We start from the raw sequence: 14,721 nt of genomic DNA on the forward strand, positions 1-14,721 counted from the left end.
AAGGCACAACAATAAAATACATAGACCTGTAATTATTAATAAAACTTTTAAACATTGGAGTAAATTTACATAAAATACATTATTATTAGTAACGGTAGTACAAATAGCAGTGGCAATCACTAAAATTTGTGCTAAGCTTCAACCATAGGTAGGATGGATACAACAAATGATAGCACAAAATCAGGCAACCTGGAAAGATATGTCAGGGTCCTGGTCAGATACAAACAGTGACAGATAGACATTGTGCTCTCTGTCAGGGTTGTTCTTTAAAATGGGATAAATATATATCTTCCTCGATTCCTTATAGATAGAGCAACAAAGGAGCAATATGGCTTAGGAATTCTACAGACATCTCCACATGGACATAAGCACTGCTGAAAAGGGATGTTTTTATACTGTCCCACAGAGCTGCAGAGGGTCATCTCTCCCTCCAATGACTTGTTCTTTGCTCTTGCATAATTCTTAACCTGGTATTCATGCATGCATGCATGCATGCATTGTTTCAGTTTATATAGCACCCATCTCAAATACATGTGTCTGGGTAACTCACAGCAATTAAAAGAATATAAAAACAAAAACAATACAAGAATCATATAAAAATAATATTAAAAACTATACAATAACACAGTCAATAGCCAAGGTATAGCAAAAACCACCACCAACAATCAGCATAACCATTGTACAGATTCAACCACAAGCTCAATGGCAAAACCAAGTTTTTAAGGCCTTACAAAAAGCCAGTAGAATCAGGGCCAATCTGATCTCTGAGGGGTGATGTTCCAAAGGATGGATCCCATGACAGAAAAGGCTGAAAATATATCTACTTTCCTGTGAAGAATACCAAAAGAAATAAGCTAGGCCAATTGTCAGTTATAATAACCAAAAGTTGAAATATCCAACTTTTTTCAACACCACCACCAATGTACTCACTTCCTGTTGTTGAAGAAAAACAACAAAGGGGAGAATAGGGAGGGCAAAGAATCTCTGCTTGAGGGTATGGGAAGATAGAAGGCTTAGCTGCTTTTCCTCTTCTGTAGCAAGCCTCCATGCTTAGTGAAGAGGAGAAAAATAAGTGGAGAAGGCAGGCAAGCTGGAGGGAGGGCAAGGAAGGCAAAGTTACTGGTAGATGTTACTGGTAGGAATAATACCTAAAGAAGTTTGGTATTTCTTCCTGAGCCTTAAAACACACATACAATTTTGTTTGCTGGGGAGGTTCTGTTCTCTCCAGCAGCCAAAGCTGAAATGGCCATGGAGGCATAGAGCTTTGCAACTGGATGGGAGAGGAAGTCCTACAGCAGGCTAATTGGAGTTCTGCATGTCACCAAACTCCCTCAGGCTTCCTTTCCACCCGAATCAGAATATTTTCATAGAAAATTGCATTGTATTTTCCAATGGAAAACACCACATTTCTGTTAGATAACAGAATTGATCCAACCTCAGCCTGCTTCAGCAGCAGGCTTGCACCAAGATGGTAAGTGGTAAGAACATGTCCTCGACAAATTCTAAACCTTCTAGGTGTGATGCAAGGAGGGTACGTGATAAGTCCTGAGCTATGCTAGTTTGACTCTGTTCACATTGCAGAATTAAGTGTGCTGCAGAATTAAGTTGCGAATATAACCTATAGAGGTGTGTTAATTTGCCTCTTCATTTATTAGATACAAATGATGTTTGTCTATAGTAGATGTGAGAGCAAAACATTCAAGAAGATAATTATGCTTTGTTAAAAAGCTTGCCAAATTGTAATGCAGTAACTGAGGAGAAATAGGATTTAAAGGAAGCAGAATTCATATGCAAACATTTAATATCTAAAATCTGTCACATAATGGCCTATAGCATGCATAATTCCAAAAATGATAGCTAAAGTATAATTTTTTTTTCCTTCAGCTGTACAAGGTCTTTTCTTTCCTTCATTTTGCTAGAAACATAATGGCAAGTAGGAATAGGTTTTGCTTAATTTTTGCACCTTTTATCCAGTATGAAATTGTGATTGAGAGCATGTCCCTGAGGAGCTTAATAAAATGATCTCAAAAATGTGAATTCCTGATTACCTTTAAAAGCTCTGCCTTTTTCTCAGATTACCCTTACTGTTCAGCTGAAAAGATGTAGAAAAATAAGGAAGAGGGATAAAAATGATATATGGGTCAAATTCAATGATTGGGTTACTAATTGGTCATCAATAGTGCAATTTGTCTCTGTTGCAATTGGTTGCCCAGTACTTTGCCCAACCTTCCTTGGTTGCCCAGTACTTTGAATAATTAGTAGGTAGATTAAATTCTATGACATGAGTATTACGTTGGACACCTATCCCTAGGTGTTTAAATGAAGTAATGAAAACATTCTGAGGATTAGAGTACTTTTGGTTCAGTATAAAATAATTGGAAATAGGAAGAAGTATTGTTTGGTTCTTTCAGTGATTCCAGAGTGGGTAATGGTGATATTCCAACCCATAGTGCTTTATGTAAACAAGACTTTGCTTGATGTACGTGAGAAGCTATGATTAGAATGATAAACTGAATATTTCATTAAGTCTATCTTGTTAAGTTTGCTCTTTCTTAGCATTCAGAGTTGTTTAACCTGTGGCAAGTAGCTAGATTTATGCATAGGGGAAAAAGTATTGTCGCAGGCATCCTTTAATTTTAGTTATTGTGAAAAATATAGCTTAACTCATCTATTCTGATGTTTCTGTCTTGTCAATACGTTTATGCAGCTCTGCTGTATATACAGTCAGGTCCAGAAATATTGGGACATCGACACAATTCTAACATCTTTGGCTCTATACACCACCACAATGGATTTGGAATGAAACAAACACAATGTACTTTAACTGCAGACTGTCAGCTTTAATTTGAGGGTATGTACATCCAACTCAGGTGAACGGTGTAGGAATTACAACAGTTTGCATATGTGCCTCCCACTTGTTAAGGGACCAAAAGTAATGGGACAGAATAATAATCATACATCAAACTTTCCCTTTTTAATACTTGGTTGCAAATCCGTTGCAGTCAATCACAGCCTGAAGCCTGGAACGCATAGACATCACCAGACGCTGGGTTTCATCCCTGGTGATGCTCTGCCAGGCCTCTACTGCAACTGTTTTCAGTTCCTGCTTGTTCTTGGGGCATTTTCCCTTCAGTTTTGTCTTCAGCAAGTGAAATGCATGCTCAGTGGGATTCAGGTCAGGTGATTGACTTGGCCATTGCATAACATTCCACTTCTGCCCCTTCAAAAACTCTTTGGTTGCTTTTGCAGTATGCTTTGGGTCATTGTCCATCTGTACTGTGAAGCGCCATCCAATGAGTTCCGCAGCATTTGGCTGAATGTGAGCAGATAATATTGCCCGAAACACTGCAGAATGCATCCTGCTGCTTTTGTCAGCAGTCACATCATCAATAAATACAAGAGAACCAGTTCCATTGGCAGCCATACATGCCCACGCCATGACACTACCACCACCATGCTTCACTGATGAGGTGGTATGCTTAGGATCATGAGCAGTTCCTTTCCTTCTCCATACTCTTCTCTTCCCATCACTCTGGTACAAGTCGATCTTGGTCTCATCTGTCCATAGGATGTTGTTCCAGAACTGTGAAGGCTTTTTTAGATGTCGTTTGGCAAACTCTAATCTGGCCTTCCTGTTTTTGAGGCTCACCAATGGTTTACATCTTGTGGTGAACCCTCTTTATTCACTCTGGTGAAGTCTTCTTTTGATTGTTGACTTTGACACACATACACCTACCTCCTGGAGAGTGTTCTTGATCTGGCCAACTGTTGTGAAGGGTGTTTTCTTCACCAGGGAAAGGATTCTTCGGTCATCCACCACAGTTGTTTTCCGTTGTCTCCTGGGTCTTTTGGTGTTGCTGAGCTCACCGGTGCGTTTCTTCTTTTTGAGAATGTTCCAAACAGTTGTTTTGGCCACGCCTAATGTTCTTGCTATCTCTCTGATGGGTTTGTTTTGTTTCTTCAGCCTAATGATGGCTTGCTTCACTGATAGTGACAGCTGTTTGGATCTCATCTTGAGAGTTGACAGCAACAGATTCCAAATGCAAATAGCACACTTGAAATGAACTCTGGGCCTTTTATCTGCACTTTGTAATTGGGGTACTGAGGGAATATCACACACCTGGCCATGGAACAGCTGAGAAGCCAATTGTCCCATTACGTTTGGTCCCTTAACAAGTGGGGGGCACATATACAAACTGTTGTAATTCCTACACCGTTCACCTGAGTTGGATGTACATACCCTCAAATTAAAGCTGACAGTCTGCAGTTAACGCACATTGTGTTTGTTTCATTCCAAATCCATTGTGGTGGTGTATAGAGCCAAAGATGTTAGAATTGTGTCGATGTCCCAATATTTCTGGACCTGACTGTACAGGTAGTCCCCAGTTTAAGAACGAGTTCTGTTCCCAAGGTCTGTCCTGAAGTCGAATATGTATGTAAGCTGGAACAGTATCATTGTATACTACTGTATAAATAGTATTCTGTAATGAACTCAAACTTGAATTTTGCTATAGTAGGCTCTGTTCTTAACTGTGAGCGTCTGCAACCTGGTCATTCTTAACCTGGGGAGTCCCTGTAATTGGCAGGACTTGCTGGTATGCTTAATTTTTTTTTTTTTAAAGAAGGATAGCCTTTTTTTTCAACAACTATTCTTATTCTTGTGTTTTGAAAAGTTAAACAGTTTTGTCAAGCTGATCCAAAAAGACAATGCTATATTAACTCTCCTTAGACAGTTTTGCTTTATTTATAGTTTCAGGTTTTATGTCTTGGAAGTCTGTCAGCCACACAAGATAATAAACTTGATGGAGCAAAATTCAGAGTACTCTTTTGGACTCTTTTCCTTGTCCAAACTATCAGTGAACTCAACATCCTGCCATTTTCTTGGCAGCATTTTTTCTGGCTGTGTAGCTGATTAGGGTCACTCAAAGGAGGAAGAAAGTCATGAATTTGAGATGAGCAGCTATATAAATTGAAATAATAAATAAAAATAAACAAATAGTGAATGGTGTGTGCATGCATGTGTGGCCCATCCATATATGTATACTACTTGTAGTTTTGCCGAATATCACTGTAAGTATCATAGTGATAATCAGTATGAGACCTTGGCATCTCAGTTGTTGATGCAGTGCTATGTTCTAATATGAATTTTTATACAATAGATTGATGTATGTTATGATTGCTTATTTCCAGAAAATAGAACTGTTAAAATTGAAAATATTAAAAGTGAAATGTTTCTTCTCTTCTTTAATATTAAGGAATACATTCTTGAAAAAAAATAAAATGTTATATTTATTTAATGGAAGTAGGAGTCACAGTATGAATCTGAGTTTGTATGATACAGGAGAACAGAATGATCCATTTCAGTTATCATGGACATAATACATGTATGCATGGTTTCTATCTATGTATTTTGCCGTAATGCCCCTTTCTTCCTCCCTCTTGGCATGTAACAATTGAAAACTTCCTAGTTATCTGATAAATGGATATCGATACTCAGTAGATATAGGCAACCACTACTTGAGTTCCGTGTGTTTTGGATTACCCCCTCCACAAGGTTCATTCAGCATGGGCAGATGTTAGGGATAATTGAAGTTCAGAATATTTGGAAGGCACCAGATTGCTATTAAAATCAGGACAAATTAGGATTTGAAATCAGTTTTGAACTGCAGCCTACCTGAGATCATGGCTTATTCCAATCCAAGAAGTTATTGTTTTCTAGTTCAGATGTAATGGAAAACCATAGTTTCTTAATCAAGAATATTTCATTTATGAAATACCAAAAAAGATGAGGGAAGAGATGGTACAAGGATTAAATATCCTAGGTTGTATGATTGATAAGCTGAAGCATCATAATATGATAGCATTGCTTGTTCTGTTTCTGCTCCTGCAGAACTGTTAACATTCCATTCTTCCTCCTATATAATGTTCTATCCCCTTTCCCAAACCTGTTAGCACTTCTTGAACAATGAGCATTCTCAGCATTCATTGAGCTCTATTGGTGTTTCCTTGCCTTAAGAGTTAATATATGTGAGTGTATACAATGTCTGTGGGAATCTTGTGCATAGGCAATGGAATACTGATTGCTGTATGTAAGTATAGGCAATCATGCCTGAAAACCAAAAATGGAGAGAATTAATGTCCGTTTGAACCCAGTCAGTATAGCTATATGTCTTTTAAATAATCAAGAGTACAAATGTCAGACATATTATCAGCGTAGATACAAAGGGTATAATATGCATGTTGCCTTAGATAACTTTTGGTTATACAATATGCTTCTATGAATCACCCTTAACAATATTTTATATCCATAGAAAGAATGGAGTATATTTATTGTGACATAAACTTTCATGAACTAGAGCAGGGATGGGAAGAGGATAGATCCCTGAGAGATTTGCAGATGCTTCTTAGCAACAGCAAAATGGTTATCATTCTAAATTTGGCTTTTAAGAATCCTTAATCTGTTATAACTCTGATGTAGATTTATAGTTGTATATGCAGGTTATCCACAATGTATGGCTGATGAGTTCCAGTATGAGTTTGACTTTGCTCCTACAGCAGATTAAGTACCTATTAAGGATGTACACGAAATACTTCTTAGTCTTGTTATATATGCTTAACTAACTTGCCCTTACTCTGTGATGCTTCTGTTCAATAAAAAAAAAAAAGATTTAAAGCACTGGACATGCATATGAAGGCAGTTTGTTTTCACAAAGAAGTAAGAACAGAGTTTCCCTCTTTTTTACTTATAGAGTCCATATATATTTATATATATATGACTATACACATATGTATATTTATATTTCTTGGGCAGACATATAATTGAATTACAATCACAAGAAGATTGAACCAGGCAGAAAACAAAAGAATACATGAATACATTTCTGAAGTAGAATACAAAAGGAGCTCAACAAGATTAGGATGTTTCCTCCTTCAGTAGCGAAAGTGCTCATGGGTGCTTTTGGCATTGCTGTAGTCAGAAAAAGGTCAAACCAAGTTTGGGCAAAAGAAAAACATGAGGGAAAAAAAGGCCTTTTAGGAAAAGAGAAAAAAAGAGCATTTATTTTAAAAATTTCTATACACTTCCTCCACCACCACATCCGCTCCAGCAAATGGTAGAGGGGTGGAATCTGTTTTTTAACTTACATTTCTGTAAGGAAAAAAAAAAGCCAGTTGCAGGATGTAAAGGACATCTCTTTCTCTCTCTTATATCTAACTTGGATCCTATCCTTGAAGCAGTCATGGAGTAAGCTGCTTGTACTGTTTGTTGCTAAAAGTGCAGACATCTCTGAACAGAAATTCAGGAATTCTTGGTTATATATGATTGTGTAGGACTGTGCATGACCCTGTTTTTTGCTTACTGAAGAAGACAGGTAGGTCCTTTTCCATGTCCTCTGTAATTGTCCTATGGCAAGTAAGAGTCCAGTCTAAAAGCCCTTAATCTCTAAAACAATGATGTTAGTAAACTGATATGCAAGGAATTAGCCTCTGGTGTAAAACCTATTGATAAGCAAATACCATGTTTGTTTGTTTGTTTGTTTGTTTGTTTAATGCTCTCAAAAATACTAGAGTCAAACAAAAAACCCACAAGATTCTAAAGAGAGAGATGGCCTCTCCCTTTCAAATTTTAAATGGCATCATAAAAGTATTTTTTAAAATTTCAATACAGTGATATTTATATAATTAAAGATTATTAACATTCTATTATTTAGATAACTTAGCATATTGAAAATAGAGAAGGGAAAAAAACTAAATACAGTTTTAATAAATATAATAATTATTATTTGACAAATCAGTTCACCAGATCTTTCACCAGATCTTATTTGACAAAATAATGCCTTATCTTCTATAATAGTTAAACCTTTTCTGTCTATAGATACAATAATTCGGTAATTATATAGTTCATAGAATTTGGTAATTATATAGTTCATAGAATTCAAAGATCTAAGGATCAATGAGATGTTATAAACATTTAGAAGGAAAAATTCTCAGCCTTTCTAAGATAATGGTGGAGGCCAAAGTCTGTACAACAGCTTCATACAGGCTGACAGCTATTTGGTTCTGAAACTCTTCTTTGGGAAAATTACTTTTTAAAAAATGCGTAGAATATTAAATATTACTTAAATAAAGTACATTTTAATTTAGTACTGTATGTCTGATACAATTCATACTGAGAAAATATATTGATGCTGGCATTCATGGCCATTGTCAATCCACTGGTGATGAGCTTCTGGGTTAAGAGGCCGTGGTCTGGTATTTTGATGTTCACTAGCAACTGTGGCTGGCATCTTCAGAGGTAAAGTGAACTGCTCTGTAATGTACTTCTCAGCAGCTCACCAGCCACTGAGCAGGAATACTGAGCTCTTGTATTACTAACAGAACTGATTTCTAATTGGACCATGTCCAGAATTCTGGAAAGTCAGCTTTTGTTTGGTTCTTTATCCAGGTGAATTTGTAATTGGTCTGACTTGAAGAAGTTCCAAAGGAACTAATTTTATTATTGGTCTGTCTTTGAAATATTTATTTTATTTATTTATATTTCAAATTTGGTCACTTCCTATCACATGAGGAAGTGCTACTGCTTATTATATTTTCAGGTGAGACTGCTGTAGATTCTAAATGGTGTGGGTTAGTTAAGGGCTATCTTATTTTGGTGTGATGTAAAGCTGGAAACCAGGCTTTATTAACCTTCAGACTTTCTTCTTGGTAAAGTTGTTGGGTTTATAAATATCAGTAGCTTCTCTGTGCAGTAATGCATGATGATTTGACACAATTGCTAGTACTTGTGTGTCTAAATTGAATCTTATGCCCATTAGATTCATAGCAGCCCATGTTCAGGTACTGCTGATTTTTCAAGTTGCCTTAGCCAGCAATGTCTGCCTGCCTACCTGCTTGCCTGCCTGCCTGTCACTGAACTCCATTGTTCTTTTAGTTCAGTATTAATTTTTATAATTACATATTCTTTCCCTGCTCTATTTTCTTTACCTCTTTTTATATATTTTTGAGCTGGTTAAGCAGGTCCCTTGGGACTTACCTATGTGCAACTGTTCAAACTTACGAAGGCGCTGAACAAAGGGACTTGTGACTGATCCTTGAAATTCCGGATATTGCAGCCCCCCACAATCACGTGAACAAAATTTGGATGCTTGGCAACCAGCTCACACTTAAGACTGGTTGCAGTGTTCCATGGTCACATGATCACCATTTGCGGCCTTCCCTGCTGGCTTCCCACAAGCAAAGTCAATGGGGAAGTCAGCAGGGAAGGTTGCAAGTCACTCAGGTAAGTCTCCGGCACCTTCCCACCAGGTTTCTTTCTTTTGCTCACTTGCTCGCTTGCTCACACACACTGCACCCTCCTTCTCACTTTACTTGCTCGCACGCACCACACCCTCCTTCCCCCTTCACTTGCACACACCCACCCACCCACCAGCGTCCTCCTTATCTGGGCCTTCCTGTGCTCGCACAAATGCACGCATCCACCAGCATCCTTCTTCCTGGGCCTCCCTACACTCACAGGCACCCCACATCCTCCTTCCTGGGCCTCCCTACATTTGTATGCACCCAGAGCCCTCCTTCCTCTGCTCACACGCACCCACCCATCAGTGCCCTCCTTCCCAGGCCTCTCTGTGCTCGCACATACCTGTAGCCTCCTTTCCGGGCCTCCCTGTGCTCAAGCCACACTGCAGCACCCCCCCAACCCGCGTGCAGCCTGCACCAGGCCTCCCCCACCTCCCTACAGCACCCCCATGCTCCTTACTTGAGAGTCCTGCTGCTTCCCACTTAACAATATGCGCATCTACAAGGGCAGTTGGAACTGCTTGAATTGCAGTCACTAAATAGTGCAGTCACGTGACATCACGCTTTACAACTGTGTCACTTAGCAACGGCAATACCGGTCCCAATTGCCATCGTAACTCAAGGACTACCTGTATTGTTCACTTTTCCAAAGCAGTTTTCCAGTCTAGTTCAGCAGTTGGAAAGATTTAGAGTTCAGAATCTTAAAAGAAAATTGTTAGCATATCATTTCATTCTCCTCCTTTGGCACATAAACTCAAAAAATAATTTATAAACTTTTGATCTGGCCATATATTTTGCTGTGTAAGAAAATTCCACCCCTGATATCTGGAACTGCAGATTCTTTGATGTGGTAAAGCAGATTTGTGTTTGAACTCTTCTTTTTAGACATTAGAATCTAGTGGGAAATACCTCCATCTTCTATGTCACAAAATTACAATAACTGTATAGGTCTCTGGCTAACAACATTCTTAGTGTGATAGTGTAAAAACTACTTATGATATTCTGTATAAATAAAAGGACCAAAGTTTTGTGTCCTGGTGGTTTTAGTAAAAAGAGCAAAGTTAATTTTAAGATAGTGGCCTATTTTTTAGAACTTTACTTCCTTTTTGGTTGAAGGACCAAAAAGTGGCCCAGACATATAATTCTGGAGAATGGTGAGATGGCACAGTGATGAAATTACACAGTTAGGCCATCTTCTTGTACCACAGAATATTCTTCTTGCAAGCAGTTTTGTTTCAGAGCTTTTTCATTGCTGGCTTTGACTTCCTGCCACCCTTGGTGCCAGTTGTTGCACTTCTTCATGTTTGAAGTTATCCTAGGTTTTGGGACTGGCTCATCAGGTAACTCTTCACTCAGAGGAACTCATTGTACAGGTACAGTGGGGCAAAAAAGTATTTAGTCAGCCACCAATTGTGCAAGTTCTCCCACTTAAAAAGATGAGAGAGGCCTGTAATTTTCATCATAGGTATACCTCAACTATGAGAGACAAAATGGGGAAAAAAATCCAGAAAATCACATTGTCTGATTTTTAAAGAATTTATTTGCAAATCATGGTGGAAAATAAGTATTTGGTTACCTACAAACAAGCAAGATGTCTGGCTCTCACAGACCTGTAACTACTTCTTTAAGAGGCTCCTCTGTCCTCCACTCGTTACCTGTAGTAATGGCACCTGTTTGACCTTGTTATCAGTATAAAAGACACCTGTCCACAACCTCAAACAGTTACACTCCAAACTCTACTATGGCCAAGACCAAGGAGCTGTTGAAGGATACCAGAAACAAAATTGTAGACCTGCACCAGGCTGGGAAGACTGAATCTGCAATAGGCAAGCAGCTTGGTGTGAAGAAATCAACTGTGGGAGCAATAATTAGAAAATGGAAGACATACAAGACCACTGATAATCTCCCTTGATCTGGGGCTCCATGCAAGATCTCACCCTGTGGGGTCAAAATGAATACAAGAATGGTGAGCAAAAATCCCAGAACCACACGGGGGACCTAGTGAATGACCTGCAGAGAGCTGGGACCAAAGTAACAAAGGCTACCATCAGTAACACACTATGCTGCCAGGGACTCAAATCCTGCAGTGCCAGATGGGTCCCCCTGCTTAAGCCAGTACATGTCTGGGCCCGTCTGAAGTTTGCTAGAGAGCATTTGGATGATCCAGAAGAGGATTGGGAGAATGTCATATGGTCAGATGAAACCAAAGTAGAATGTTTTGGTCTAAACTCAACTTGTTGTGTTTGGAGGGGAGAGAATGCTGAGTTGCATCCAAAGAACACCATACCAACTGTAAAGCATGGGGGTGGAAACATCATGCTTTGGGGCTGTTTTTCTGCAAAGGACCAAGATGACTGATCCGTGTAAAGGATAGAATGAATGGGGCCATGTATCGTGAGATTTTGAGTGAACACCTCCTTCCATCAGCAAGGGCATTGAAGATGAAACGTGGCTGGGTCTTTCAGTATGACAGTGATCCCAAACACACCGCCCGGGCAACGAAGGAGTGGCTTCGTAAGAAGCATTTCAAGGTCCTGGAGTGGCCTAGCCAGTCTCCAGATCTCAACCCCATGGAAAACCTTTGGAGGGAGTTGAAAGTCCGTGTTGCCCAGCGACAGCCCCAAAACATCAGTGCTCTAGAGGAGATCTGCATGGAGGAATGGGCCAAAATACCAGCAACAGTGTGTGAAAACCTTGTGAAGACTTACAGAAAACGTTTGACCTCTGTCATTGCCAACAAAGGATATATAACAAAGTATTGAGATGAACTTTTGATATTGACCAAATATTTATTTTCCATCATGATTTGCAAATAAATTCTTTAAAAATCAGACAATGTGATTTTCTGGATTTTTTCCCCCATTTTGTCTCTCATAGTTGAGGTATACCTATGATGAAAATTACAGGCCTCTCTCATCTTTTTAAGTGGGAGAACTTGCACAATTGGTGGCTGACTAAATACTTTTTTGCCCCACTGTAGTTCTTGTCCTCATTTAGTGACCACAGGTGGGACCAGCAACTAAGTGGAAAATCATGTGACTGCAGCTGTGCTTGCGATTTTACTTCAGTTTTCCTTTTTCCCCACTCCCCTGCCTTTTGGAATGCTCACCCTGGTGCTGGGATAATTAGCAAGAAGGAAATTAATATTTGTATTTACATTCATTGGAGAGAAAAGGATTACAAGAAAGTAAGCAGGCACACAATGGGGAATACACATTGAAAGGAATGTGCTGGTACCAGCTGTTTGCCTAGCATTCTCAGGGTGGGGAGCTGCGAGTGCGCTAGGCAAACAGTTGGTATATTCCCCATTTTGTGCCTGCTTACTCTTATAATCCCTTCCTCCCCAGTCTCTCTGTCCTGTGAGGTGGGGGAGAGAAAAAAAATATGTCAGGCACAGAACAGTGCACACTGACTGACCGTAATGGCAGTCACATGACTGAGGGACATTGCAAAGGTTGTAAATGTGCACCTTGGTTGCAAAGTTATTTTTTCATCACTGTTGTAACTTCAAACAGTTACTGTGTGAGGTAGTGGGTAAGCAAGGTCTATATGTATAAAGTTTTCATGTTGGATCTTATTGGAGCTGCTTATAAGCTATGAATGAATAAATGTGAACATTTATCTGGTACATATTTCAGAAAAGAAAGAAATCAATTTAAGATCATTTAAAAGCTGCTGCTGCTATTATTATTATTATTAAGATATATTCATTCATTCAACTCAAGGGGGTGAACATATCTAATATTCATGTCTCTTATTTCCCCACAACAACAGTCCTGTGGGGTGGGGTGGGTTGAGAGAGAGTGACTGGCCCAAAGTCATCCTAGCCAGCTTTCAAGCCTAAGGGAGGCCTAGAACTTACACTCTCCTGGTTTCAAGGCCAGCCCCTTAACCACTACACCAAAGAATACTTTTAGGCTGAGAAGTGCCTTTCAAGGAACATCTTAGCAGATGTGGTAAATGTTATCCTAAATAAGTGCAGTCTTCAGATAAAAGTGGAATAAAGTAGTAGCGCTTAAAAGTACACTATTCAGTGGTTCTAGTTAAACAGGAAACAGAATAAATATCTATGTAGAGCTTGCAGAATAAGAAGCATGGAATATTGTTCTGAATGCTTGTAAAGAAAATCTGATAGGTTCACAAGCTCCATAATACTTGAACAATCCACGATAAAACTAAAAAAAAGAAAACACTGCTCATTGTTTCTGTAGCTTAGTGGTGCAGGCAAGAAGCTGAGAGAGGCAAAAAATAAATGGAACTATTTCAATAACAAAAACTTATAAAACAGAGCTGGTCTATGTTCACAGATTTTTCTTTATGCATGAAAAGCTGATCCTCAGGAATGTATTTTACAGACTTCCATCAGAGTTTGAATATGTGGGGAGTTCAGCCCACAAATGAGTTGAAACAGATAATTCCACTTTTTCATTATTGGGTTTTGGATATAGTTTTCACATTTTTTTTATCCATGTAATGTTCTGTGTAACACATTGATTATCATTTCCCCACTTGGTATAATCTGCTTCTTTTTATGTAGAAGGATTCTGTATTTAAATTAATGTATGTGACCTTAGTCAAACAGTTGTTTTCTACATGTAGGTTGTTATACTTGCTTCAGCAAGAAAACTCCAGCACTGAGCTAAAAACGGAATGTGCAGTGGTGCTTGGAAGCCTTGCAATGGGTACAGAAAATAATGTTAAATCTCTACTGGACTGCCATATCATACCAGCCTTATTGCAAGGTACCTAATCTTTCATTATTGTGTTGGTTTTTTGAGTGCACCGTTTGCAAGAACTAAAAAAGAATCTAAACTTGTATTTACAGGGTTACTGTCACCAGATCTTAAATTCATTGAAGCTTGCCTCAGGTGTCTTCGTACTATTTTCACCAGCCCTGTTACTCCTGAAGAATTATTGTATACAGTAAGTTACAGGCAATAACTGATCCTTTGAGTCTGCACACAAGTTTATACATGCAGGTTTATTTCATATGCGTCCCTGAGAGAATTTAGAACCATTGAAATTAGAACTGCTGCAATTTATTCAAGCTAGAAACTCATAGTCATAAAAGCACTACACGTGACAACATATGTTGGTTGGAGAGGAATTCGCTTCACAAAATAATTGGAATTAAAAACCAGAAGACTATCACTTAAGTTATAGTGTTCATTGGGACGCTCCTGGTATGTAACTTCAAGAGGTTTATATATTGCGTTCCAAGATATAAAAGCAAGTTAATCAGACTTAGGTATTTTTTTGAAAATCACATGCTGCTACTGTCATCTGTTGTGGGAGAAGTAAGTACAACTTTATTTTATTCCCCTTGTGAGAAATATATGAATAATATTCATTATATTGATTTCAATGGGGATTAATAGTAAAAGCTAACATACTTTAGGAAAAATCTACGTGTTGTAAAAAGAATGT

General features: G+C 38.6%; 1 protein-coding gene across 4 annotated transcripts in view; it reads left to right on the top strand.

Moving 5' to 3' along the window:
• Positions 1-14,721, top strand: part of ARMC8 (armadillo repeat containing 8) — a 78,717-nt gene that overhangs the window by 25,854 nt on the left and 38,142 nt on the right. For all 4 annotated transcript variants that reach the window (XM_088132373.1, XM_088132372.1, XM_088132371.1 and 1 more), the window contains 2 exons: positions 13,894-14,036; positions 14,120-14,217. In XM_088132373.1, the coding sequence (XP_087988499.1) occupies positions 13,894-14,036; positions 14,120-14,217 (241 nt within the window). The remainder of the gene's footprint in view (positions 1-13,893; positions 14,037-14,119; positions 14,218-14,721) is intronic.

The sequence above is a fragment of the Python bivittatus genome, unplaced genomic scaffold, assembly GCF_059951505.1.
Source record: "Python bivittatus isolate LINGU-HERP-01145 unplaced genomic scaffold, Pbiv_v1 ctg000980_np1212, whole genome shotgun sequence".
NCBI classification, from domain to species: Eukaryota; Metazoa; Chordata; class Lepidosauria; order Squamata; family Pythonidae; genus Python; species Python bivittatus.